The sequence below is a fragment of the Neovison vison genome, chromosome 2 (assembly GCF_020171115.1).
Source record: "Neovison vison isolate M4711 chromosome 2, ASM_NN_V1, whole genome shotgun sequence".
NCBI classification, from domain to species: domain Eukaryota; kingdom Metazoa; phylum Chordata; class Mammalia; order Carnivora; family Mustelidae; genus Neogale; species Neogale vison.
In genome coordinates, this window is record NC_058092.1 from 164,855,654 (window position 1) to 164,883,636 (window position 27,983).

The 27,983-nt window shown below is 45.6% G+C and overlaps 1 protein-coding gene across 15 annotated transcripts in view; it reads left to right on the forward strand.

Annotated features, from left to right (window-relative positions):
• LOC122900658 overlaps positions 1-27,919 on the forward strand; it is a 70,573-nt gene extending 42,654 nt beyond the window's left edge. For 10 of the 15 annotated variants that reach the window (XR_006383284.1, XR_006383287.1, XR_006383286.1 and 7 more), the window contains one exon: positions 16,659-19,462. Coding sequence is in view for 1 of the 15 variants with exons in the window: in XM_044239490.1 (XP_044095425.1) it covers positions 26,481-26,611 (131 nt within the window). In the remaining 14 variants the exon portion in view is untranslated. Of the gene's footprint in view, positions 1-10,014; positions 10,170-14,597; positions 14,716-15,182; positions 16,176-16,658; positions 19,463-26,480 lie in introns of those variants that run through there. The other 5 variants (XM_044239490.1, XM_044239487.1, XR_006383282.1 and 2 more) reach the window with 4 other exon arrangements.
• Positions 27,920-27,983: the final 64 nt, after the last annotated feature.

Sequence of the window (27,983 nt, forward strand, 5' to 3'; positions counted from 1 at the left end):
TGGGAGGTTGGGGGATCCAGGTGGTGGGTACTGGAGAGGGCACGTATTGCATGGAGCACTGGGTGTGGTGCAAAAATAATGAATACTCTTATGCTAAAAAAAATAAAAAATTAAAAGAAAAACTCAAAAAAATATGAATAAAAACAAAGAAGAAAATAGGAAAAACTCATAATTTTATCACTGGGTTAACCACTGTTAGTGTGTTTGTTCCCTCTTTCTGCTTTGATTCCCTCATTCCAAAATGGGGACAAATACTGCGTCTGGTTTTATAGGTTTGGCTTTTCCTGTTAATACGATCCAGTGACTGGGAATGGCCTACAAGGGGATGATCATCACAACTGTGATAATGTAGTGATTGCACAGTGTTCCCTGGCATGGGTTTTACGCTCTGACTCAGTGGTGGGTGTTTATCTTAAGTCTGTATGGAGAGAGGCCTTAACTGTTTTGTTTTTTTTTTAAGATTTTTTATTTATTTGACAGACAGAGATCACAAGTAGGCAGAGAAGCAGGCAGAGAGAGAGGAGGAAGCAGTCTCCCTGCCAAGCAGAGAGCCTGATGCGGGGCTTGATCCCAGGACCCTGGGGTCTCGACCTGAGCTGAAGGCAGAGGCTTTAACTCACTGAGCCACCCAGGCACCCTGCCTTAACTGGTTTTTTTTTTTTTTTTTTCTGCCTTAACTGGTTTTAGTCACGTAGGCCATGTCATTGTTCTCAGCACCACGTCATTATCTTGAGGCTGTGTCCTGGGAGCAGTCTCTGGGGATGAGAAAGGCAAGTGGAACCCACACGCCAAGGGGTTGGGGGCGGGGGGCAGTGAGAAGCCTCTGATTGCCAGGGTCCAGCTCATGGAGCAGCTGGTGGTCCGTCTTTTCGGTGACCTTCCCCAGGAGTCCCCCTCATTGCCCTGGGCAGGTCTGATGCTCTGTTACTTCTCCCTGCTGGCCTGTGGTTCTGTGATTTAGAGGCTGAGCCAGCCTCTGCCTTGGGTTCTTTACCTTCCTGCCGTTCTCACAGCTCACTCCCCGGAGGCCTCGCGGAGGCATGTGCTCTGAGGCCATGCGGAGTGGGACTGGGGTAGAATCTGTGTCAACTGCTCCTTCCTCCCCGTTACGCCTCTGCTCTGTCCCATTTCCAGCACGTGCCACTGGCTGCCTCTCCCCGGACATGGCAGTCCAGGCCCTGCTCCTTCGGAAGCAAACTTACACGTGCATGATGAGCTGGTGGTTTTCTCAAACCTTACACCAAGAAAATGTGTATGGGTTGTTCTTTTTTTGTATTGATTCTAATTTTTTGAACTTTATTTGGATACACTTTGACTCTTAGAGAAAACAGGAATAAGAATAATGCCAGACCACCCATGTACGTGTTACCCAGAATCACCTGTTTTTACTGTTTGCCCTGTTGTTTGTCCATCCTCTCTCTCCGCGCATGCACGTGTGTGTCTGTTCGTAACAACATACCAGTTTAAAGAGGGAACCATTTGAGTATATTGCAGTCACTGGGGTTTTATTCAGTATATTTTTCAGTATATTTATATATATACTGAATGTTTATATTCAGTTATTTATAAACATAAGTGTATATTATTAAACATATTTATATAAAATATAAATATATTGTAAGTAAAATATATTCAGTATATTTATATATAAAGTTCAGTATATTTTTCCAAAGAATAAGCATATGCTCTTATGTAATTGGTACAGTTCTCAACCTCAGTACATTTTTACACCAAGAAAATACTAATGGGGGCACCTGGGTGGCTTAGTAAGTTAAGCGTCTGCCTTCGGCTCAGGTCATGATCCCAAGGTCCTGGGCTTGAGTCCCATGGCTGGGTCCCTGCTCAGTGGGGAGTCTGCTTCTCCCTCTGATGCTGCTCTCTCTCTCAAATAAATAAATACAATCTTAAAAAAAAAAAAAGAAATACTAATAATCTTCCATTCCCAGGCCTGTTTTGTCAGTTGACTGGACGATGTCCCTTGTAGAAGGTTCAGGGTCAAGTGTTGGGTGTAACTGCCATATCTCCACAGCCTCCTTCAATCTGGAACATTTCCTTAGTCATCCTTTGTCCTTTGTGACCTTGACATCTTTGAGGAATACAGTTCTACTCTAATGGGACTTTCCTTTTGAGAGTTTTTCTGCTTGTTTGCGGTAATTTCAGTCAGAATGCTTCGTAAGCCGTGACGCACGTTTCATGGGCGTCTCATCCAGAGGCACTCTGTTTGCTGATGTTTGTTTGGATTACCTGAGTGAAGAATTGTCGTGTCCCCCCTGTGCATTTACTCTTCTTTCCTTTGAAATTCATAAGCAATGAGTGGGGAGACACTTTAAGGCCATGGACATCCTTGTCATGAAAATTCTCCTGGTTCTCCTTCTTTTTTAGCTTTCTTAGATTATCTGAAAATAATACTTTTCATGGAGGCTTTATCTGGAAAGCCAGTTTAACTACTGTCTTTTGGAATACTTCCTGTAACAGGGTGAGTGGTAGCTAAGAGTAGGATTGCTGTGCATCGGAAAGGCGAACCACAAGAGCCGTAATGGTTGATTTTTCCTCATCAGAGCTGTGCCTGTGTATTTCTCTCCAGCCTCCTTTTTAGTTAGACAAGAAGTCATCAGTGTTTTCCTGTAGCTAAAACATTCAACCTTCTCTCTTCTGAGCAGTATGTAACAAAAGGGTATCAGACCTTAAAAATAACTTGAATGAAAAGTTTAGGGGTGCCTGAGTGGCTCAGTGGGATAAAGTCTCTGCCTTTGGCTCGGGTCATGATCTCAAGGTTCTAGGATTGAGCCCCACATCAGGCTGTCCACTCGGCGGGGAGCCTGCTTCTCTCTCTCTCTCTGCCTGCCTCTCTGCCTACTTGTGATCTCCGTCAAATAAATAAAAAAACCTTCAAGAAAAAAAAAAAGTTTAAATACTGAGTGAGATTTTTACTCAGTAAGAGGAATTACTATAAGCGCAGCTACTGTTAACACCGTTTGCCGATAAGGAAGTGGCAGGAGTGAGTACCTCTGGGGGTGCCTGGTCCCGTCTCGCTGTGTGTGAAGGAGGGAGGCCTGCTCCTGTGGCGGGGTTGGGTTGGGGGACGTCACATCTGCCTACTATCGATGACGTGAATTGTTCTGCTACCCCAACTATGTCATCCTTTTTGAGAAATTAAAAGTAATGTGGTTCCTCCAGAAACAGATGAGGGTGTTTGTGGCTCTGCCTCCATAGCCCCTAGAAACTGAAGTGCTCCTGCTTCTCATTGGAGAGAAAAGTCCTTACAGGACTTCCTGTCCTGTAATGAATTCCTTCATTTCTTTCTTTTAGCATCTTGGATCCTTTCCTTCCCTTTCTTTCCTTGCTCGGCCTGACAATGTGCAGGTGGTATCGCACGTGGGGATGGAAGGGAGCTCTGGCATCAGGTGATCTTGGCTTTGACTCTGAGCTCTCACTTGGGGGCTCAGTGACTTTGTCTGAATCCGCTGTGCTCCTCCTCTGTAAACCAGGCAGATAGCTGCGGGATGGAGTTATTAGGACTCAAAGCAACATTGTTAGTAAAGCGTGTGTGTCCCGGGCGGCTAGGGGGTGCGGATAGGGACAGATGTATTTATCTCTCTCGAGAAGGTGAGCAAGGTGATGGGTAGGAGAACCTTAGGAGGAGCCTCACATTAGCAGTTTGCCACAAAGCCCCCCGGGGGCCAGAGCAAGCCGTAGGTCTGTCACAGAGACCCACAAGCTCAGATGTCCAGGCTGGTCCCAAGGTGCTGGGATCACAAGGGGTAGTGGGTTCTCCATGCGCAGGGCTGACTGTCAGCCAGCAGATGCTGTTTCAGTCCTGGGATAGTTCTCGTAGCCTGCAAGATAGCATCGGTGCCGTCTGGTGCTCTATGATCAGGTGCTCACGTGGGTGAGCCCCAGGGAGGCCAGTTAGGACATCCGGGCGGAGCCTCAGCCCTGGTCTGCTGGACCCTGGGGTAGGAATCTCTGGCATTTGGGTGGGCACCGCTCCTGCCCAGAGCACGCCCAAGAGGAGAAGGGCTGGGCTGCAGGGCGCGGCAGGCCGTCTAGACAGCTCACCCTGGCTACCAGCCTGTGCCTTCATCCCTGGGGACACGAGGTCCACATGCCACCAGACTGCTAAGGGGATCTGAAACTTTAGGCTTGGAATAAGCACACGGAGAGGTCTAATTGGAGCCCTTCACTTTTAGTTCCTAACTTCAGATGGTTGAGCAGTTGTGGGCTTGGCGGTGGCCGCTTTTCCCACCACGTGCTTTCCTGGCCTCCCAGAACCAGTGGGTTTGCGAGGAAGGGCCCTAGTTCTGCTGACAGACTTCTGGCGGATGCTGCCCAGTTCTTTCCCATGACTTTTGATACCTGTTGTCCTAGACAGGCCAGCTCAGAAGCTGGTCCATGTGTCTGATACTTTAAAAAAAAAAAGCTAAGGCCACCAGAAATATTTATTAAGTAAATAATTCATAATAAGGCAAAAGCCACTTTTATTAGCTTTTTCTTGGATCAGTATTTTGGTTAAATGAAATTGCCTCCGTTCAGTATTTCCGTTAAATGAATTGACCACTTTGGTTGAATGAAATTACCTTTTCTTTCGTGTTCTTAAAAGTACATGTGAAGATTAAACAAAAACAAAAGTCACAGTTTTCAGGTCTCTGGCATAATTGGTACACAGATATTTTGTTGTTGCGCTAAATCGATTTAATCTTTTCAGAAAGCAAACTAGCTGAGTGTAAGCAAAGCTATAAAATTATTCATAGCTTCCCTTACCCCTGGCTGGTCAGTTTTAGGACTGTATCCTGAAGAAATCTCTTCTCCCTCAGAACAAACAGAAGAGGTAAAATCTGCTTTGCCCCAAGTGTTTCTCCCTTTCCGAGACTGTGAAAGTGGATGGATAGTCCTGTGACCCGTAGGCCTGGCTGAGGAGTGGTGCGTGATTCGTGTCCTCCCGCTGCCTCGTGGTACCCTGCAGAGAGAGGAGGTGCAGGGGAGAAGGGCCGCACCCCAGATGCGCACATAGTGATATTCGCCTGCGGCCCAAGGCAGTCCAAGGTGCTGCACAAGCGCCTTACTCCATCCCTTCAGGTACAGGCTCTCCAGGGTCTCCTTCTGACTTCCCCGCAACCAGCACCCGGGAGGACTGTGGGGGTTCCTGACCGTTTTCAAACCTGGGCCCTGGGGCTGTCAGGCTGCGTCTTTATGAACTCAGAATTTGGAACAATGTGAACATGGTATGTGCTCACTGGCTTGTTTTTTGTTTGCCTCTACAGTTGCTTGACTTTCTATAAAAACAATTTTGAGTATGATAGTGGTCCCTTTTTTTTTTTTAAGATTTAACTTAACTTTTTTTTTTCTTTTTCTTTTTTGAGAGAGAGGAGGAGCAGGGGTATGGCAGAGAGAGAAAGAGAATTGAAAGCAGACTTCTTGTTGCACACGGAGCCGGACACAGGGCTCAGTCCCATAACACTGAGACCATGACCTGCGCCAAAGACAAGAGTTGGACACTCAACTGACTGAGCCACCCAGGCGCCCCGACACTGGCTCTTGTATTTCACTCTTGAATGTATGGTCCTGAGTTATTTAGAAAAACCAGTCTTGACAGGCTTCTCAGTGGCTTAGCATCTGGTATCTGCCTCTCACTTGAGCACCAATAACAGATTTTTCCTCAGAAACCCCAGGCTTATTTTTGAGATTCCTACAGTTTCTGGATGATAGAAGTCCCTAGTTTTGGACAGAGAGGATTTTATATAAACTAATGGTTTTTTTTTTTTTTAACTTTTTTTTTTAAAGGTTTTATTTATTTATTTGTCAGAAAGAGAGCGAGCGAGAGCGAGCACAGGCAGACAGAATGGCAGGCAGAGTCAGAGGGAGAAGCAGGCTCTCCGCGGAGCAAGGAGCCCGATGTGGGACTCGATCCCAGGACGCTGGGATCATGATCCGAGCCGAAGGCAGCTGCTTAACCAACTGAGCCACCCAGGAGTCCCTAAACTAATGTTTTAAACTGAGCATTTCCAGTTGGTAGAACAGAACATATGCATGTGTGTCCAGATATCTTTGTGCAGGTGCTTAATGTTGGTGAGCGGTCATGGGTGAATGTTGCAGAGACTCCAAGGAAGGGTGGTTTTGGAGCCATGCTTTATGTTTGTATCTACTAGTGTGTATTTACATACATGTCTGCGTTCACTACCTCCCCACATACATACACCCAAATACATACATATACACAGGCATACACACATGTGATTTTTAATTTTTATTTTTAAATTTTTATTTCTTTTCAGTGTTCCAAGATTTTGTTCATGCACCACACCCAGTGCTGCATGCAATATGTGCCCTCCTTAATACCCACCACCAGGCTCACCCAACTCCCCATCCCCCTCCCCTCCAAACCCTCAGTTTGTTTCTCAGAGTCCACAGTCTCTCAGGCTTCATCTCCCCGTCTGATTTCCCCCCAACTCACTTCTCTCCTTCTCCCAGTGTCCTCCCTGTTATTCCTTATGTTCCACAAGTAAGTGAAACCATATGATAATTGACTCTCTCTGCCTGGACTTACTTCACTCAGCATAATCTCTTCCAGTCCCATCCATGTTGATAGAGAAGTTGGGTATTCATCCTTTCTGATGGAGGCGTAACACTCCATAGTGTATATGAACCACATCTTCTTTATCCATTTGTTTGTTGAAGAGTGTCTTGGCTCTTTCTGCAGTTTGACGATTGTGGCCATTGCTGCTATAAACATTGGGGTACAGATGGTCCATCTTTTCACTACATCTGTATCTTTGTGGTAAATACCCAGTTGTGCAATTGCAGGGTCATATAGGGTAGTTCTATTTTTAATTTCTTAAGGAATCTCCACATCATTTTCCAAAGTGGTTGCACCAACTTGCATTCCCACCAACAGTGGAAGAGGGTTCCCCTTTCTCCACATCCTCTCCAACACATGTTGTTCCCTGTTTTGTTAATTTTGGCCATTCTAACTGGTGTAAGGTGATATCTCAATGTGGTTTTAATTTGAATCTCCCTGAGGGCTAATGATGATGAACATTTCTTCAACGGACGAATGGATAAGGAAAATGTGGTCCATATACACTATGGAGTATTATGCCTCCACTAGAAAGGATGAATACCCAACTTTTGTAGCAACATGGATGGGACTGGGAGAGATTATGCTGAGTGAAATAAGTCAAGCAGAGAGAGTCAATTATCATATGATTTCACTTATTTGTGGAGCATAACAAATAGCATGGAGGAGAAGGGGTGTTAGAGAGGAGAAGGGAGTTGGGGTAAATTGGAAGGGGAGGTGAATCATGAGAGACTATGGACTCTGAAAAACAATCTGAGGGGTTTGTGGGAGGTTGGGGTACCAGGTGGTGGGTAATGCACGGATTGCATGGAGCACTAGGTGTGGTGAAAAATAACAAATACTGTTTTTCTGAAAACAAATAAATTAAAAAAATATATTTAAAAAATTTGCATTCCCACCAAAAAAAAAAAAAGCAGATAATCTTGTCAAAAAATGAGTAGAACAGACACTTCTCCAAAGAAGATATACAAATGGCTAACAGATATGAACATGAAAAAATGTTCATCATCATTATCATCAGGGAGATTCAAATCAAAACCACTTTGAGATACCACCTTACACCAGTTAAAATGGCCAAAATGAACAGCACAGGAAACAAGTGTTGGAGAAGATATGGAGAAAGGGGAATCATTTTCCAGGGTCCTGTCCCTCGAGCTCTCCAGTTGGGGAACCCTGAGTCACACCCCACAAGTCCACCTGCCACCCAGGCAGAAACGGTGCCTTTCAGAGCTGTGGAACAGCCTCAGAGTGAGAGAAACCTTTGTGACCCAACAGGGCCATATCCAAACTCTGGCGCCACAGAGGGTCAAAAGTCAGACGCTGACGCCTGGCCACAACCCCTCCCTCAACTCTGCGCCAGGAAAGCTCCCCTGCGCTGCGGCCCCCAGGTGGGCCCCGTCGTCTCCACACTTTTTCCAGATGGCCGAGACATGCCCTAGGCAAGAAAGTGCTGTAGGCCACAGAGGACAGGGCAGTCCGAAGGGTTGCCCAACACCGACCAATTCTCACGAGTTTTCTGCCTAAATCTTTATCAATTTGGGCAGAAAGCTCGTGAGAATTGGCCAGAAAACCCCCAGAAAACGCACTTCATGTGACGCATGTCTGCCTGGCCCGGGATCCTGAGTTGTCCTGGCTCAAACCCTGCCAGAAAGCCCTCTGTGAGTCAGGTGCAGGTGAGGCCAATGCCTCCTGCTCCTCAGCCTCCAGGGGTCCCCTCCCTGGCACTGGCAGATGGGACCTGCCATGCCCCTAGGCCGGGGCCTGAACCCTCACCTGGTTTTTCAGTCTTCCTTTTCCAGGGTCCTGTCCCTCGAGCCCTCCAACTGGGGAACCCTGAGTCCCATGCCATGAGTCCACCTGCCACCAAGCTAGAAATGGTGCCTTTCAGAGCTGCGGAAAACCCCCAGAGTGAGAAAAACCTTCATGCCCCCACTGAGGTTATCCCCAAAGGACGGTGCCACAGCAGGCTGAAAAGTTGAAAGCTGACACCTGGCCAAAACCCCTCCAACAACCCTGCTCTGGGAAAGCTCCACTGTGCCTGGATCCCAGATGGGCTGCATTGTCTCAGTGCATTTTCCCAATGGCTGAGACATGCACCGAGCGAGAAAGCACTCTAGGCCATGGGGGACAGGGCGGTCCAGAGGGCCACCCAAATCAATTGGGCGGAAAGCTCGTGAGGATTGGGCGGCGTTGGGTGGCCCTCTGGACCGCCCTGCCCCCCATTGATTTGGGTAGAAAGCTCATGAGAATTGGCTGGTGTTGGGCAGCAATTGGGACTGCACTGTCCCCTGAGGCCTAGAGCAATTTCTTGCTCGGCGCATGTTGCAGCCATCCAGAAAACACGCCGAGATGACCCTGCCCACCCAAGGGCCCCTGCCCAGGGGAGCTTTCTAAGAGCAGAGTTAAGGGAGGGTTTGGGGCCAGGCATCAGCCTCCAACTTTTCCTCCCGGTTTGGTGTTGACTGTTGGGGATGGCCTCAGTGGGGGCATGAAGTTTTCTCTTGCTCTGAGGGTTTTTGTGCAGCTCTGAAAGGCAGCGTTTCCTCTTGGTGGCAGGTGGATTCATTGGGTGTGACTCAGGGTTTCCTGAGTCACACCCAATTGGAGGTCTCGAGGAATAGGACCCTGGAGAAGGAAGACTGATAAACCGGGTGAGGGTCAGGGCCCTGGCCTAGGGGCATGGCAGACCCCATCTACCAACGCCACCAAGGGTACCTCAGGAGGCTGAGTAGCAGGAGGTGGTGGCCTCGCCTGTGCCTGACACACTGTGGGCTTACTGGCAGGGTTCGAGCCGGGACAACTCAGGATCCTGTGCAAGGCCCAGGGAGTGGCCCTGCAAACATGTGGTGCATGAAGTGAATTTGCACAGCCTTTTCAGCCAATTCTCACGAGCTTTCTGCCCAAATCAATATCGATATCGATTTAGGCAGAGAGCTCATGAGAATTGGTCGGCATTGGGTGACTATTCAAACTATTCAAACTGCACTGTCTCTCGTGGCCTAGAGTGCTTTCTCGCTCAGTGCATGTTGTGGCCATCGCCGAGAACACGCTGCCCACCCGAGGGCCCCTGCGCAGGAGAGCTTTCCGGGAGCACAGTTGAGGGACGGAGTGTGGCCAGGTGTCAGCCTCTGACTCTTCAGCCCAGTGTGGCACCAATGGTTGGGGATGGCTTCAGTGGGGACATGAAAGTTTCTGGGGGTATTCCGCAGCTCTGAAAGGAACGATTTTACTCCTGGTTGACATGTGGACATGGGGTGTGACTCAGGGTTCCTCAACCGGAGGGCTTGATGGACAGGACGCTGGAAAAGGAAGGCTGAAAATCTAAGTGAGGGTGAGGGCCCAGGTCCCATCTGCCTGAGCCAGGGAGGGTACCCCAGGAGGCTGAGTAGCAGGAGGTGGTGGCCTCACCAGCTTCTGACTCACTGAGGGCTTTCTCACAGGGTTCAAGCTGCTGGAACTCGGGATCCCAGGCCAGGCCCAGGGGGGCGGCACTGCAGACTTTAGCACATGAAGCATGTTTGCTGGATGTTTTCCGGCCAATTCACAGGAGCTTTCTGCCCAAATCCTTATCTCTTCACAGATGACATGATGAGAGGTAAGGTGTTTAATGATCCTGACTACACAGAAAAATGAGACTGCTAATCCACCGTGGAGGAAATGGAAGGCATGTCTGTAGTATAAGAGATTCCTCTGAACCAGCAAGCCCTGGTATGAAAGTCAGTGAAAAACGACAGCTGCCCAATCGAGGCAGAACTACTGGTAGTCCACAAAACTCAGGAATGAAGGGTTGGGTCACTCGACCAGATAAAGAATCATGACCAGCTGAGGTGCTTGTTCACAGTGAATGTAATGTAGAACGGGCAGCCAAAGTAGCAGGTAGAAGACCAGCTATGACCATGTGACCAGTTACAGAAATAAGACTCTGATTCTTTTTTTCGTAAGATTTTGTTCATTTGTTCCTTTGTTCAGAGTGCAAGTGGGGGGTGGGACAGAGGCAGAGGGAGAGAGAATCTCCAGCGATTCCATGCTGAGCACACAGCCCCATGTGGTGCTCAATCTCACGACACTGACATCATGACCTGGGCCAAAACCAAGAGTCGGAAGCTTAACCAACTCAGCCACCCGGGCATTCCAGTACTCTAATTCTTATGAGTATTTCTTCCTTATTTTGTTATGAGTATTTTTGTGTTGACCCATCTGTTTTCTTTCTTTTTTTTAAGATTTTATTTGTTTATTTGACAGAGAGAGATCACAAGTAGGCAGAGAGGCAGACAGAGAGAGAGAGGAGGAAGCAGGCTCCCCGCTGAGCAGAGAGCCCGATGCGGGACTTGATCCCAGGACCCTGAGATCATGACCTGAGCCGAAGGCAGCAGCTTAACCCACTGAGCCACCCAGGCGCCCGACCCATCTGTTTTCTTCCTTCTCTTGGTCCCTTATCAGAGAACATACGATGCACATTTGTGATGGTTAATTCTATGTGACAACTTATGTAGGTCAGAGGATCCAGATAGTTGATCAAATCCATGTCTGGATGTAACTGCAGAGGTATTATTTTATATGTGATTTTCACTTAAATTTTGAGAAAAGCAGATTATGCTCTATAATGTGTGTGGGCCTCATCTAATCAGTTGAAGGTCTTAAAAGAAAAGATTGAGGTCCCCAGGTGTGAAGGAGTTCTGCCTCCAGGCAGGGATCAGACTCAAACTGTCACATCAGCTTGGTCTGCCACCAATCTGCCCAATATGCAGAGTTCAAACATGCCAGCTTTCACATCAGCAAATTCTTTAAAATAAATCTCTCTCTTTCTCTGTCTCTTTCTCTTTTTGTCTCTCAGTAAACACACATACATTCTACAACTCTACTACAGAAAGTACTTCACATTTGTAATTAAGAAAATGATGAATAAGGAATGGAAGATGGGCATCATATTTACTCAGAAATTACTGGCATGTGCCTTGGCTATTAATTATAAAAATTCTACCAGAAGTCTCTAGTAAATTCTCAACAAGCACCTTCAAAGAAAGTATAGAAAAGGACTAGGCTATCTACCAAAACCCAGAAAAAAAAACAAAAACCAAAATGAAAATCCAGTAACTGCATGAAGTAGTAGGCAAAGTGATCGTAAGAATAAAATTAATCAAAGAAGAAACATACACAATTGCAACTAAGAAGGGACATATAGCCAGACATCAACAAAACATGAGCATAGGATTTGCTTCTCCTGGAGGCAGTGGAGCCAGGATGCTGGGTTTCTCCAATCTCTGAGCAGGCCAGTCTGGGTTTGATCCTCTGGCAGAGAGCTACCCACTGAAGAACTAGGCGTGGTTTTCTTTCCTTCAGAGAATTGCTGACAGACCATCTGTCACACACTCAGCCTGAGCCTGAGCATAAAGAATAGCAGTGTCTGATTTCTGCACATTGACTTTGTATCCTGCCACGTTGCTGAATTGCTGTATGAGTTCTAGTAGTTTGGGGGTGGAGTCTTTTGGGTTTTTCATATAAAGAATCATGCCATCTGCGAAGAGAGAGAGTTTGACTTCTTCATTACCAATTTGGATACCTTTTATTTCTCTCTGTTGTCTGATTGCTGTTGCTAGGACTTCTAATACTATGTTGAACAAGAGTGGTGAAAGTGGGCATCCTTGTCTTGTTCCTGATCTCAATGGGAAGGCTGCAAGCTTTTTCCCATTGAGGATGATATTTGCTGTGGGTCTTTCATAGATAGATTGGATGAGGTTCAGGAATGTTTCCTCTATCCCTATACTTTGAAGCGTTTTAATCAGGAACGGATGCTGGATTTTGTCAAATGCTTTTTCTGCATCAATTGAGAGGACCATGTGGTTCTTCTCTCTTCTCATATTAATTTGTTGTATCACATTGATTGATTTGCGAATGTTGAACCATCCTTGTAGCCCAGGGATGAATCCCACCTGTTCATGGTGGATAATCTTTTTAATGTGCTGTTGGATCCTGTTGACTAGGATCTTGTTGAGAATCTTAGCATCCATATTCATCAGTGATATTGGTCTGAAATTCTCCTTTTTGGTAGGGTCCTTGCCTGGTTTGGGGATCAGGGTAATGCTGGCTTCATAGAAAGAGTCTGGAAGTTTTCCTTCTGCTTCAATTTTTTGAAACAGCTTCAGGAGAATAGGTGTTATTTCTTCTTTGAAGGTTTGGTAGAATTCCCCAGGGAATCCGTCAGGTCCTGGGCTCTTGTTTTTTGGGAGGTTTTTGATCACTGCTTCAATCTCGTTATTAGATATCGGTCTATTCAGGTTGTCGATTTCTTCCTGGTTCAATTTTGGTAGTTTATATTTTTCCAGGAATGCATCCATTTCATCTAGGTTGCTAAGCTTATTGGTATATAACTGTTCATAATAACTTCTGATGATTTTTTCTACTTCCTTGGTGTCAGTTGTGATCTCTCCCTTTTCATTCATAATTTTATGAATTTGGGCTTTCTCTCTTTTCTTTTGGATTAGTGTCACCAATGGTTTATCGATCTTATTGATTCTTTCAACAAACCAGCTTCTAGTTTCATTGATATGTTCTACTGTATCTCTGGTTTCTATCTCCTTGATCTCAGCTCTAATCTTGATTATTTCCCTTCTTATGTGTGGAGTTGGTTTGATTTGTTGTTGATTCTCCAGTTCTTTAAGGTGTAGAGACAGCTGCTGTGTTCTGGATTTTTCAATTTTTTTGAGGGAGGCTTGGATGGCTATGTATTTTCCCCTTAGGACTGCCTTTGCTGTATCCCATAGGTTTTGGATCAAAGTGTCTTCATTGTCATTGGTTTCCATGAATTGTTTCAGTTCTTCCTTGATCTCCTAGTTGATCCAAGCATTCTTAAGCAAGGTGGTCTTTAGCTTCCAGGTGTTTGAGTTCCTTCAGAACTTTTTCTTGTGATTGAGCTCCAGTTTCAAATCATTGTGATCTGAGAATGTGCAGGGAATAATCTCAGTCTTTTGGTATCGGTTGAGTCCTGATTTGTGACCCAGTATGTGGTCTATTTTGGAGAAAGTTCCATGTGCACTTGAGAAGAATGAGTATTCTGTTGTTTTAGGGTGGAATGTTCTGTATATATATCTATGAGGTCCATCTGGTCCAATGTGTCATTCAATGCTCTTGTTTATTGATTTTCTGCTTTGATGATCTATTTCTGAAAGAGGCGGGGGGGGGTGGGAGGTCGGGGTACCAGGTGGTGGGTATTATAGAGGGCACGGATTGCATGCAGCACTGGGTGCGGTGAAAAAATAATGATACTGTTATGCTGAAAATAAATAAATTTTAAAAATTTATATAAAAAAGAATATAAATTAAAAGGCAAGTGTGTATGGCCAAAAAAAAAAAAAAAAAAACCTGGTCTGTTAAGTAGGACTTCGGACAGTTACAAGTGTGGGTGCCTGAGGGCAAGCGAGGGGCCCAGCAGAAACCCTTGAGTTGCAGCATGAACTTGAACTTGAGAAACAGATAAGCACATGAGGGCGTCCTAGGAACCTGGTGTCAGCGGATGCATAAAGTCAGAACAGCTAGCAAAGACCTGGAACATGAAAGTTCTTCTCCATGATGCCCAATATCATAGACATTCCCAGTGCACTGTGAGTGTTAGACAAGGAGAGTCACCAAAATAGGGGCAGGGCAAAAAGTGCAGTGAAATGCAGGGAATCATGTGACCCCCCCTTTAAGTAGGGAGCGATACAACTGCTTATGCATATCCATGGCCACCACCGTGACCATGCACAGAACGGGGTATCCCTCCTCCTTCATCCATTCCCTCTTGCCTCAGTCAGTGATTTTCAGATTGACTCCCACAGACACTGGGGGTCCCTGTGGTTTTCCTCGGGGGTGGGCTGGCATGGAGGTGATAGATGAAGGCTCGAGCAGAACCCCGACATTTCACGAGTGATTCCGTCAGAGAAACACCTCATTCATCTCTTGCTGTCCTGAGCTTTAGGAAGGGTTGCTTCCCAAAAGCAGAATCTCCTGCCCAGGCTGGCCCCATTTCTGTTCTCTCATTACACAGACATGTGCTGATTCCAAGGCTGAAAACTACATATCCCGCTGTAGAGAAATTTCCTGATTCTTCTCTGGAAGAGACTTCACTTAGGGACGAGACAAAGGTGCAAACCTGGAAGCATGAGGTGAACGGAATGATTCTAGGGGGTCTTCCCCAATTTTATGAGTGGGCAGCTTAGTGTTGGCTTCGTGCTGAGGTGCTTTCCTTCCTGCACAAGTGGAATTTGTAGAGGGATGGAATTCTCCAGAATGGAGGCTAGGGACCTCATTCTCCCAAGGAGCTGGAGCGATTATGTATTTATTTAGGACAGAGCTAAGGTCCTTGGCTAAAGCTGGTGGTTTAACACACCTCCTGGCTGATTCCCCCATTAACAGGTATCCGTGAAGAGTGAGCTTTAGTTAATGGCACCCATTGTGGTGTGTGCTCCATGGGTTTTGACCAAGGTGCACAGCCACAGACCCACCAGCAAAGCCATTTCCTTTGTTACAAAACTCCCATCGTGCTTTGCTTCTGTCATGGAACCCTCCAGGTGCCGGCAACCCCTGACGGTAATGGATTCTGTGCTCCATCCCTTCTGCTTCCCCTTTCCAGGATGTTTCAGATGAACTCAGAGACTGGAGAGCGTTCCAGGCTGGGCTTCTTCACAGTGAAATGCATTGCTGAGTCGTCCACATTTTTGCCTGGGGCAGGTGTTCCTTCTGTTAATGGGTCATGTTCCATTGTATGGATGTAGCACAGTTTGTGAACTCACTCCCCTGCTGAAGGACTTCTGGACGGCATTCACTGTTTCAGGACTAGGACAGAAGCTGAATTTACAACCCTGGACATTGGTAACCTTTATTAACTCACAAAATGAAGCCAGTAAAGGAGTTTATATATCCCCATGCACCCCACTTTCCCAACTGGACTTCCTGGTCACCAGTGGTCTTTGATGGAAGGAAGATATAGGGAAATGTGATTTGACCCTACTTGCTTTCTGACCCCTGAGGGTAAGACCAAATAGTCCTGGAAAGCCTGAGGGAAAGAGAGAAAGGGGGAGAGAGAGAGAGAGAGAAAGAGGACAGAGAGGGGAGAGGTGGCAAAACCACTCCCTGTTCAATGCAGTGGGAGCCATAGCAAAATGTGAAGGTTGAATTCTCTTTTGTGAAGGGAAGAAAAGTGCTCAGAGTGTAGAGACACAGAAAATTCAGACCTCGAGGTCATCGAATCAGTTGGACTCTGCCGTGCTTCTCCATTCTGGAACACCTGCCATTAAAAAAAATAATAATAATAAAGTTCCTCGACTCCTCAGGTTGTCACAAGCTGTCCCACAAGTTATCTCTGGGTAGGTTTTCTTGAGGCAAGCATAGATGCAGGGTAATGAGATGATATGCAATGTTGAAGAAGTGACATAGGTAAAAAAGCAATAATGTAAGACAACAGAGGATGCTTGCATATAGGACCTTGAACTAGGAAAATGATCCAAGTTTTCAACTCATTTATTCTGGTGTAATTTAATGAAAGCATGAGAAGTCTTTGGAAAGTTCTAGTGAGCCGAGATACTGCAGATTAAATATAAAGTGGAAATGCTAGCACATTTCTCCACAGGAGACTGGATGTTTATTTTGAAAATTAAAAAAGACTATTTCCTGCCTAAACTAGACACTCATTCTGGTTCCATGTCCTGGGTGTGGCATCCACTCCCTGGTATCTGTGACCCAAATGACATCTCTTCCTCCTCTAGCACTCCTGGCTGAGGCTGCTGGCCCAGCCTCCCGGTTCCCTGGGTTTAATCCTCAGGCTGCTTTTGCCCTCTATCCTCTGGTGGTCCTGCCTTTTGTCTCTTACCCACATCCCATGGCACCTTGGTACTTACCACACTGCGCCAGGAGATGTGTGAGCCATGATTCTGCTATGTCTCCTTTCAACCTGAAAGCCTCCCCTGGCTCCCTATTACCTAAACAATGAAGCCAAATGTCTCTTGGCCCTTGGCCATACAGACAGCACAGCGACAGGCTCACTGAAATTGTTCTGTAATACCGAATTTCTTCCTGATAATCTCAAGCAAGAGCACTTTCTGTGTTCCAGGATCAGCTGCCTTGTCCTGGCCTGTCCCCCTGGTGGCTGGATCTCCTCTCCCTGCCTGTCTTCATTCTCCACGAGGACCCCTTAGCACTCTCAGCATGTATGCCTCATCGCCGCCTGGACGGGAGGGCTCGTAAGACCTGGAGGAGCACAAGACGATCAACATAGTCTGAAATAAAGCATGGACTGAGTGGTGTTTGGAGACCAGGTGTCCCAGCAGATGGCGGACTGCCGTTCTCCCCTCCCCCATTTCAGTCAGATGACCAGGCCACTGGGACAGGCTGCAGGCTGCAATGCTCCATCTGGAATGCTACAACCCCCAGGCAATCCTTTCCTACCTGTTAGAACATCTTCCCCAAGCTGTTTTCACTAACAACGCCTTGGACACCAAAGGTCATGGGTGTTTTGTACACCAGGGGCCCAGGCTCTGACACCAGCTGGGTGTGGAACAATTCAGATCCATTCTGATGTGAGCTAACCCAGAGCTGGGGCAGACCTCCCGGTCCCACAAGACTACCCCCCACTTCAGAAACCAGTTGCAAGTCCTGGGCCACTCGCACTTCTGCTGGACCAGCTTTAGCCTGGGCATTCTAGGACATGCTCCTCAGGTTTGAGAATTTACTAGAATGGCTCGCAGAACTCAGGAAAGGGCTCTACTCACTACTGTAGGTTTATTGTAAAGGCTCCAACTCCAGGACAGCCAGGTGGATTAGGGGCACAGAGCGAGCCATGTGGAGAGGGACAGGGCACTGCCAAACTCTCCTGGGGGGCACCAACCTCTATCACCTCTATGCCTTTACCAACCCAAAAGGTCTTTTTGAAATTTTCAGGGAGGTTTTATTACATCGGCACAGTTGATTAATTCTCTGGTCATGGGTGGTTCACTCAACCTCTAGCCCCTCTCCTCTCCCAGGAAGTCAGGAAGGGGGACAGAAAATTCCAGCCCTCTAGCCACATGGGTGGTCTCCTGGCTGTCAGCCCCCTTCCTGGGGCCACCAGCCATGTCACTGGAAAGCAGAAGCTACTCTTATTACTCTGACAATTCCAAGGGTCTTCTGAGCTCTGTGCCACGACACAGGGACAAAGGCCTAATACATGTTCCCCATGTTCTCATGGTTCCTTGGCTCAAACCCTCCCATGGTGCCCCATCCACTCAGAGTTAAGGCAAGTGTTGCCCAGTGGCCTGCAAGGTGCAGCATGACCTAGCTCCACTCAGATCTCATCTCCCACCATCTTCCCCAGTCTCACTCTTCAGCCACTGCCAGCTGCTGCCCCTCACACATAGCTGACATGCCCTGCCTTTGGGCCTTTGCACCTGCTCTCCCTTTGCCAGAAGTAGGCTTCCCAGATGTGTGAGCGGCTGCCTCCCTCACCACCCAGGACCTCAGCTTGAGCATCCTCTTCTTGAGGGGGCTTCCTTGGATGGAGACAGCAGTCTTCTCCTGGGCACTCTCTCCCCTCTCCTCTATGTTTCTCCCTGCTGCTCACCATTTCTGACACTCTGAGTCCCCTTGCTACCCATTGCCTGTCTCTCCTCTGCTCCCAGCACTGAAAGCCTGGAGAAGCCCCCTCTGCTGGTCTCTGGGTCTCCCATGCTCCAAGAACCATGTAGTGGTTCTTTCCCTTTCTGTTGGCCAGAGAGGGTTAACCCCACCACCACCGTTGGCTGGGTGGGTGTCTGTGAGCGTCTGTGCTGCAAAGAAGGCAGGAGGGAAGGAGCGAGGCTGCCTGGGCTCAGCCCACCATGACCAAGTGTAAGCCGGCTGATACCCAGTGATGTGGGGTGGGCCTGAGAGAGGAACCCCAGGTCTTCTAGCTCCCAGTCCCATTCAGTGGACTTCACCGTGGTCAAGGTACCAGCACCGGCCACTGCAGTACTCAAACTTGGACCCCATCCTCAGACTCCAGATCCCACCTGGTAGGTTTTCCCGAGTCCGTATTCGTGTCCTGACCTGAATACGTCTTACTTGTTGGTGGGGACAGACACATCAGCCACCCCTCACAGGGGCCAGGCCTGCAGGCGGTTCTGGTCCAAAAACAGTGGACGGTGGGGATGCTGGTGTCACACGAGAGCACAGAGGGTAAGGAAGCACAGCCTGTGGGGACACAGCCCGTCTTCTGTGCGCGTGCTGCGGTGGAGACTGGATTCGGTTCCCTCACGCCCTGAGGCTGGCTCCCTGGTTCCAGCAGGGACCATTCCTCGTTGCGCAGGTGGCCTCGCACCTGCTGCCAGTTCAAGTGATGAACACGAAAGATGTCATGTACCCCTATGCTCAAGGTTTTATGATCTTTCTTGCAGTAAATACAAAGACTCCTAATTTTTTTATACCTCAAAGCATAAGAAATAATAATATGCTTATTCCAATAGACAGCAAGATATTGGTATTATCGATCCCAATTTCTGTTATTTATCATGCTTGCTGTTCAGTTGATCAGTGGTTTACCAACTGATGTCTCTGATATGTGAAGCACATGAACTATTTTTGGCCATACCATTCTTGCTCTCATTCTAATAGAGATGGTCAGAGAGGTGAGCATCTCATATTTTGCTGTTAACAACCTGCTATCTCCCCCTCAAATAATATGATTTTTAGTTGTCCAGCACTTTATAAAGAGAATGTCTGTCATCTTTCAAATCCATCTACAAGTGTCTACTAATCACTTTCTCCACCAAATAGCCTTCTGAACAGCCCCTGGTCAGTGGTCCTTGGAGTGCTTACTCTAAGAGTGATCAATATTGACATATCTGTGGACAAATCAATAAATGAATTCAAAAGGGGACAGGTTCACGCAAAATTGACTTCTGACTTATGTGCCATGTATTGTTTTCTTTTTCAGTTTGTGTGTGTGTGTGTGTGTGTGTGTGACTTGTGATCTGTTTTTCATTTAATCCATCCATATGATTCTAACTCATTAATCAAATATTAAACTTTCTAAGCTGTTATATGCCATGCACTGAATATGCATTCCCTGTAAATTTAGAATACAAATGTAACAAGCCAGATAAATTAAGGAGTCATCACTCACATAAAATCATTTGTTTCTTTTGCTACAAAAGAAAGCAATCCTGCTTTGGGGCCTGGGAGGCTCAGTGGATTAAGTGTCCGACTCTGGTTTCAGCTCAGGTCATGATTTCAGGGTGGTGAGATTGAGCCCCAAGTTGGGTTCTGTGCTCAGTGTGGTGTCTGCTTGAGATTCTGCCTCTCTCCCTCCCTCTGTCCCTCCCCCACTTGCTCTCTCTCCCTCTATCTCAAATAAATAAATAAACAAATAAATAAGATTTTTTTAAAAAGCAATTTTGCTTTCTTCACACCTCATCAGAAGATACTAATAACTGAATAACTTGTGACCAGGAACATCTCGGACTAAAAATCTAAGAGGAAGCCAATGCGGGCAGACTGGTTAAATGATGTCTCCGTGCCTGGGACAGAGATTCCGTCATTTGAGAAAAAATATCAGAGGTCAAGAAAGTGAAACAAAACAGAAAGTCACATAGTATTAGAAGTCCTAGCAACAGCAATCAGACAACAAAGAGAAATAAAAGGTATCCAAATTGGCAATGAAGAAGTCAAACTCTCTCTCTTCACAGATGACATGATTCTTTATATGGAAAATCCAAAAGACTCCACCTCCAAACTACTAGAACTCATACAGCAATTCAGCAACATGGCAGGATACAAAGTCAATGTGCAGAAATCAGTGGCTTTCTTATACACTAACAATGGAAATACTGAAAGGGAAATTAGAGAGTCGATTCCATTTACTATAGCACCAAGAACCATAAGATACCTGGGAATAAAACTAACCAAAGAGGTAAAGGATCTGTACTTGAGGAACTACAGAACACTCATGAAAGAAATTGAAGAAGACACAAAAAGATGGAAGACCATTCCATGCTCTTGGATCGGAAGAATAAACATTGTTAAAATGTCTATACTGCCTAGAGCAATCTACACTTTTAATGCCATTCTGATCAAAATTCCACCAGTATTCTTCAAAGGGCTGGAGCAAATAATCCTAAAATTTGTATGGAATCAGAAGAGACCCCGAATCACTAAGGAAATGTTGAAAAACAAAAATAAAACGGGGGGCATCATGTTACCTGATTTTAAGCTTTACTACAAAGCTGTGATCACCAAGACAGCATGGTACTAGCACAAAAACAGACACATAGACCAGTGGAACAGAGTAGAGAGCCCAGATATGGACCCTCAACTCTATGGGCAAATAATCTTCGACAAAACAGGAAAAACTATACAGTGGAAAAAACACAGTCTCTTCAATAAATGGTGCTGGGAAAACTGGGCAGCTATATGTAGAAGAATGAAACTGGAACATTCTCTTACACCGTACACAAAGATAAACTCAAAATGGATAAAAGACCTCAACGTGAGACAGGAATCCATCAGAATCCTAGAGGAGAACATAGGCAGTAATCTCTTCTATATCAGCCACAGCAACTTCTTTCAAGATATGTCTCTATAGGCAAAGGAAACAAAAGCGAAGATGAACTTTTGGGATTTCATCAAGATCAAAAGCTTCTGCACAGCAAAGGAAATGGTCAAGAAAACAAAAAGGCAACCCACGGAATTGGAGAAGATATTTGCAAATGACAGTACAGACAAAAGGTTGATATCCAGGATCTATAATGAATTCCTCAAACTCAACACACACAAAACAGACAATCATCAAAAAATGGGCAGAAGATATGGACAGATACTTCTCCAATGAAGACCTACAAATGGCTATCAGACACATGAAAAAATGTTCATCATCACTGCCCATCAGGGTGATTCAAAATAAAACTACATTGAGATATCACCTTACACCAGCTAGAATGGCCAAAATTAGCAAGACAGGAAACAACATGTGTTGAAGAGGATGTGGAGAAAGGGGAACCCTCTTATACTGTTGGTGTGAATGCAAGTTGGTGCAGCCTCTTTGGAGAACAGTGTGGAGATTCCTCAAGAAATTAAAAATAGAGCTTCCCTATGACCCTGCAATTGCACTCCTGGGTGTTTTCCCCAAAGATACAGATGTCGTGAAAAGAAGGGCCATCTGTACCCCAATGTTTATAGCACCAATGGCCACGGTCGCCAAACTGTGGAAAGAACCAAGATGCCCTTCAATGGAAGAATGGATAAGGAAAATGTGGTCCATATACACTATGGAGTATTATGCCTCCATCAGAAAGGACGAATACCCAACTTTTGTAGCAACATGGACGGGACTGGAAGAGATTATGCTGAGTGAATTAAGTCAAGCAGAGAGAGTCAATTATCATATGGTTTCACTTATTTGTGGAGCATAACAAGTAGCATGGAGGACATGGGGAGTTAGAGAGGAGAAGGGAGTTGGGGGAAATTGGAACGGGAGGTGAACCATGAGAGACTATGGACTCTGAAAAACAATCTGAGGGTTTTGAAGGGGCAGGGGGTGGGAGGTCGGGGGTACCAGGTGGTGGGTATTATAGAGGGCATGGATTGCATGGAGCACTGAGTGTGGTGCAAAAATAATGAATACTGTTATGCTGAAAATAAAAAATAAATTTTAAAAATAATAAAATTAAATTAAATTTAAAAAAAAAGCAAGGGATATTATCCCAAAGAAACTCACAAATAAAAATTTTAGAGACTTAGGAAAGAAATGATTACCAAGAGAACGAGAAGACAGACCAAAAAGAAGGAGAAGATATTTGTAAATCACATGTCTTATAAAAGACTCCTATAAAAATATACAAGGAACTCTTAAGGATCAACATTAAAAAAAAAAATTGAACAACCTGATTGGTTGTTCAATGGGGAAATGGGGAAAAAAGCTTAGTAGACACACCAATAATGAAGATACAAGTATGTCAGGTAAGAATATGCAAAGATGCTCAATGTCATACTTGGTTAGGGAATTATAACTTCAAACAACAATAAAATACCAAAATGCACCTGTTAAGATGCCCCAAATGCAGAACGGTGATGACATCAAATGTTGGTGAGGATAGGGAACCCTAGGAATTCTAGTTACAGCTGGAGGGAACACAAAATGGTATAGCCACTTCAGAAAACAGTTCGGTAGTTTCTCAAAAAAAAAAAAAAATTAAATAGACACTTAACATGGAGTCTGTTGATCAAATGTCATGGTATATACTCTAGTGATCCAAAACCTATATAGACACAAATGCCTACACATGCATGCGTGTAGAACTTTTATTCATAATTTCCCACAAATTGGAAACAACCAACATGTCCTTCCTAAGTGGGTGGGCAAAGGAACCATGCTAATACTCCTATAGTGGAATATTATTTAGTGGTAAAAAGCGATGACCTGTCCAGCCATGAAAAAACATGCAAGAACCTTAAACGCATATTCCCAAGTGAAAGAAGACAATATAAAAGGGCTACATGCTGTGTGATTCCAACTCTGTGACACTTTGGAGGACAACACTAGAGATACAGTAAAAAGATCAGTGGCTGTCTGAGATTTGGGAGGAGAGGGGGATGAGCGGGTAGAACACAGGGGATTTTGGAGCAGAAACTATTTTGTATGATTATCTTGGTGGTTACATGTCATATTAGGGTTCTCCAAAGAAGAAGAACTTGCATGGTGTGTTTGTCTGTGTGTGTGTGCACGTTCATGCATGTAACGGGGAATTGACTCACACCACAGTGGAGGCTGAGGAGTCCCACAATCTTCTGCCTACAAACTAGCAACCCAAGAAAGCTGGGGTAACTCAGCCCCACACCCAGGACTTGGGGACCAGGAAACCAGTTATGTAGAATCTAGTCCAAGGATCAGGAGATGATATGAGGTGTCCTGGCTCAATGGTGAAAAGCCAGGGCAAATTCTTCCTTCCTCTGCCTCTTATTCTACTCATGCCCTCAACAGATTAGGTGAGGCCCACCCACAGTGGAGAGAGCAATCTGTTTCCCTGAGTCCATCAATTTTAATACTAATTTCATCTGGAACACACTCACAGATACATCCAGAAATAATGTTTGATCTGGGCACTGTTTGGCCAATCAGATGGGCACATAAAATTAGCCATCACAAATAACAAACCCCGGGTCAACATGACACATGAATCTCCTTAAACCATACTTAACCTCCAATAAGAACAATAATAAGGTCATATTTCTACCTGACTCTAACATGATATAACAATCCAACACCATTGGCACATCATGGTTTATGGCAGCTTCATTTGTAATCGCTGTAAACGAATCAACCAAATTTTTTTAAAAGATTTTATTTATTTATTTGACAGATAGAGATCACAAGTAGGCAGAGAGGCAGGCAGAGAGAGAGAGAGCGAGAGAGAGAGAGAGAGAGAGAGAGAGAGGAGGAAGCAGGCTCCCGGCTGAGCAGAGAGCCTGATGTGAGGCTCGGTCCCAGGAACTTGGGATCATGACCTGAGCCAAAGGCAGAAGATTTAACCCACTGAGCCACCCAGGCGCCCTGGAATCAACTAAATTTTTTAGAAACTTTTTAGAATAAGAAAATGGTTAAGCAAAGCATAGCGTGTCAATACTGTGGACCACTATTCCACAGTCAAATGCATAGACAGTTGCTGTGTGCAGGTTCTCTGACAGATCTCAAAGACATGATGCTGAATGAAAAAAGCTCATCTTAGAGTAGGCTTTTGAAGGGCACGTAGTGTATGAGTTTGTTTATATAGCATTCTTGAAATGAAAAAAAATGGGAAAAAAAAGGAGATGGGTAAGTGATTGCCAGTTTGTAGGGCTGGTGGATGGGGCGGGCTGAGGAAGGAGGTGTGTGTGACTGGGAAAGGGAGGCAGGGGGAAGATCTTTGTGGTGATGGATCAAGTGTGTATCCAGATTTCGGTGAAGGCTACACGCGTCATCCATGTGTTGTACCAATGTCAGTCTCCTGGTTCTGTTGTTAGTAAGATGTAACCAGTTGGGAAAACTGAATGAAGATTACATTGAGCCTCTTTGCTCTACTTTTGCAACTTTCTGGTGATCTCTAATTATTTCAAAACAAAACATTGTAAAAAGTAATGTGCTAAAATAGGAAAAAAGTCTGTATAGAAGTGCTGTTTTGTTTTGAGAATGCTCACTTGTTCAAGACATTTCAACTTTAAGGAAGTCATTTTATCATTGGTAACATAATAAGCATGATTTTTGTAAGGAGATTATATTTCAGGAAGGATTTAATGTAACTTGACACACTGCATTAGAAATATTACTCTGCTGAATAATATTAGCTCACTTTTGAGACAGGTTAAACATGTGCACATAAATCTAGTAATTGAAGAGTAATGTTAGGACAGAAAAACAGTCTCTAAAGATACACGATATCATGCTATAGGGAATTTTTCATTAATTTAGGCAACTTTGCAGAGCTCTGATGTCAAGATAACTGACAAGTCCAATGCTCCTGAGATTTAATGAAGAATATAAAACGTTTACAGAGTAAATTGAGGTAAATGGATGCAGTGCTGGACTCAGAGTTGCAGACCTGGTGGAGAATTGAGCCTGCATGGTGAGATATTTTCTGAGAGATTCTGAAGAGATTTGGTGACATTTCCAAATTTGCCCAGGGCCAGGGACTGCGTCAAGTTCAAGACTACTCAGTCCCTGATCCATGATCTTCCCTGAGAGCCACTCTCTGTTCCTCCCCCTACATCCCCCTGTGTCCTCACACATTGGCTTCATGCCTGTGTGCTCTCTGCCAGATTTGGGGCTGTGGACAGTGTGTCCCCCACACATGCCTGATGGTAGGCTGAGTCTGTCTCTCTCCCAAGAATCAGCCCTCAATGAGTCCCATTACAGCTAACAAGATTCTCTGCAGCTTAAAATACTTTAGTCAGAAGAAAGAAATATATTTTAGAAGTCTCTAATTGGAGCAATCTCAATCACATATTTTTCATCACCAGCCTTTGTATTCCAAGCTTTTGTAAGCCCAGTTATTCTGAGACACATTTTTACAGAGAAAGGAGAGGGTCGTTTTTTTCCCTACTTTAATTGTACCCCTTCGGTTCTCAGAGTTGTTATTACTGAGTGCTCAAGACCAAAAACATTCACGTGCTCATATTTACATTTGGGAATATTTACTTTAAGAGTACCCTTTTAGGGACACCTGGGGGCTCAGTCAGTTAAAACACCTGACTTTGGCTCCAGTCATGATCTTGGGGTCCTGGGATCGAGTTCCACATTGGGCTCCCTGCTTGGGGGGAAGCCTACTTCTCCCTCTCCCCACTCGTGCTCCCTTTCTCTCTCAAATAAAAAAAATCAAATCGTTTTTTTTAAATGCTGTTTTAATGCATTCCCACTAATAAAGTCATGATAATACCTTCTGTAACAAGGCAGGATAGGGGACTGTTATTTCTCTCTAATCTCTAATGTGATTAGGGCTGGGCAAATTGAGGGCATTGGATCAGTGTGAGCCTGAGACAGTGCCTGGAAACCAGGTCTGGGATGAGCCCACTGGGCAGCCGGCCTCCAAGTCTGGGCCCTCCATCTGTACCATGACCGGCTGAGCCCAGAGCCCATTCGGCTCACATACGCTATGATTCTGTCCCACTACTGCTTAGGGGGATCAAAATGACTTAAAAAGTAGCTTAGGAAGAAAACTCTGCTTGACCTAATATGGGAGAGGATTACTCTTCCCTATTTTGAGTACTTTCCCTAAAATACCTACGTGCAGTTGTCTGGTTGTCCAAGCATTTTTCACGAGTTCAGGGGGAAATGCAGGCGGCTGTTTCCATGTGCTTTTTCTCTGCCAACTGTCATAGAAGAAAACCCTGTAATGATTCTGCTTTTGCAACATGACCTGAATAACCAGCTTGTGTGGTGTTCACGTGTTCTCAGGTTGTGATCTTAACTCCAGTTCTGTGGGGAACGAACCACATGAGCCCCTTGGAGTCTGTCTCATCAGTACTAAGAAGAAAATTGAGAGCACATGGCTGGAAGCACTGAGAGTTCCCTGCTTGCTTCTGTGAACTGTTTGGGAATCAGGAATGAACTTGCCAACTGCATGACCGACTGTTACATTCTGGAGTCATGACTCCATGCTGGTAATGGATGAGGGGACAGATCCTACCTTGCTGGCGCTTCTGATGGTCAGCTAAGGAGGCACAAGCCTTGGACTCAGCAGATGCAATACCCCAACCCAAGACGCAATCATGAACATGCGGGGCAAAGGTAAAGGAGCAGTGGCATTTTGTCGTGGTGACAGTAGACTTCTCCAGTGGTTACTGGAGAGTGTGGGGACAGTGGCCTTCCTGGCTGTATGGGGGAGGGTGCATGTCTGGGGCAGCTAAACTGGATTGTCAGTGTCCTGGGCTGTGTTGTGGCTGATCCCTTGGCATACTATTTTATAGGACCTGGTTGCAACTTGAACTAGCAACTGCCGTTGCTTTCACTTATGAACCATGTGATCTCCTGCTTCATGAATACTTTCTTCAACTGAGTTGAGGACCCTGGATTTGGACATTGTCAGACCCATGGGAGGTCTGCTTCCATCAGCAGGCACAACAGTGGCCCCACTGTATGGAGGCTGAGACTGCTTTTTGGTATCCCAGTCTCTGCAAATCCCTGGGCAAGTTGAGTAATGGGATGGGCAGAAGGCACCCATTCCAGCTATCAGTGGTTCCTAGGTCTTGGTCTCCTTATCAAAATTAATGAGGCAGCAGTAATACCGCACTGGCTGGACCATGAAGGTCTCAATGTCCTCAGAAATGGAGAAATAATGCCAGGACTGTTGCAGAAGAACATGCTGACTCATATTTACTTTCTTGCTCCAGAACTAACTTCCCTGGCCCTCCCCTTGCTTTGTGAAACCACTTATGTAAGCACTTCCTTGGGGATGGTTAAACTCACCATTACTCTGCGGGTTTCAGAGGACGGAGATGTGCCTGCAACCATCTTGGAGGAGAGAACTGGATGGTGCCCAGTGATGCCAGGACTGGGACAGGACACAGAGGTGTTGCAGTCTTTACTGTTTGAAAGATAACTGTACTGTGTTAATCACGAACACTTATAATTTCTGGAATTCTAAGTGTGTATAAGAATGTGTGTGAATTTGGGGAAAGGCATGCTTGTTATTTTTTTGGCTGTGCAGCCCATACCTGCCTCCTGGCTTGGAGGAAATTCCCCAGATGTAATCTCCTATTGAGAATCAACGTGCCACTATGAACTTCGCTTCAGTCCCCTTCCAGGTCTATGTGGGGGGGGTGGCTCACGCTCTGTCCTGGGGGGACTTTTTAAATTTTTTTTTCCCTCTCACCATCTTTACTTCTTATTCTCATTTTGTGATGAGAGCACTGGGTGTTACACATGACTAATGAATCATTGAACACTGCATCATAAAGT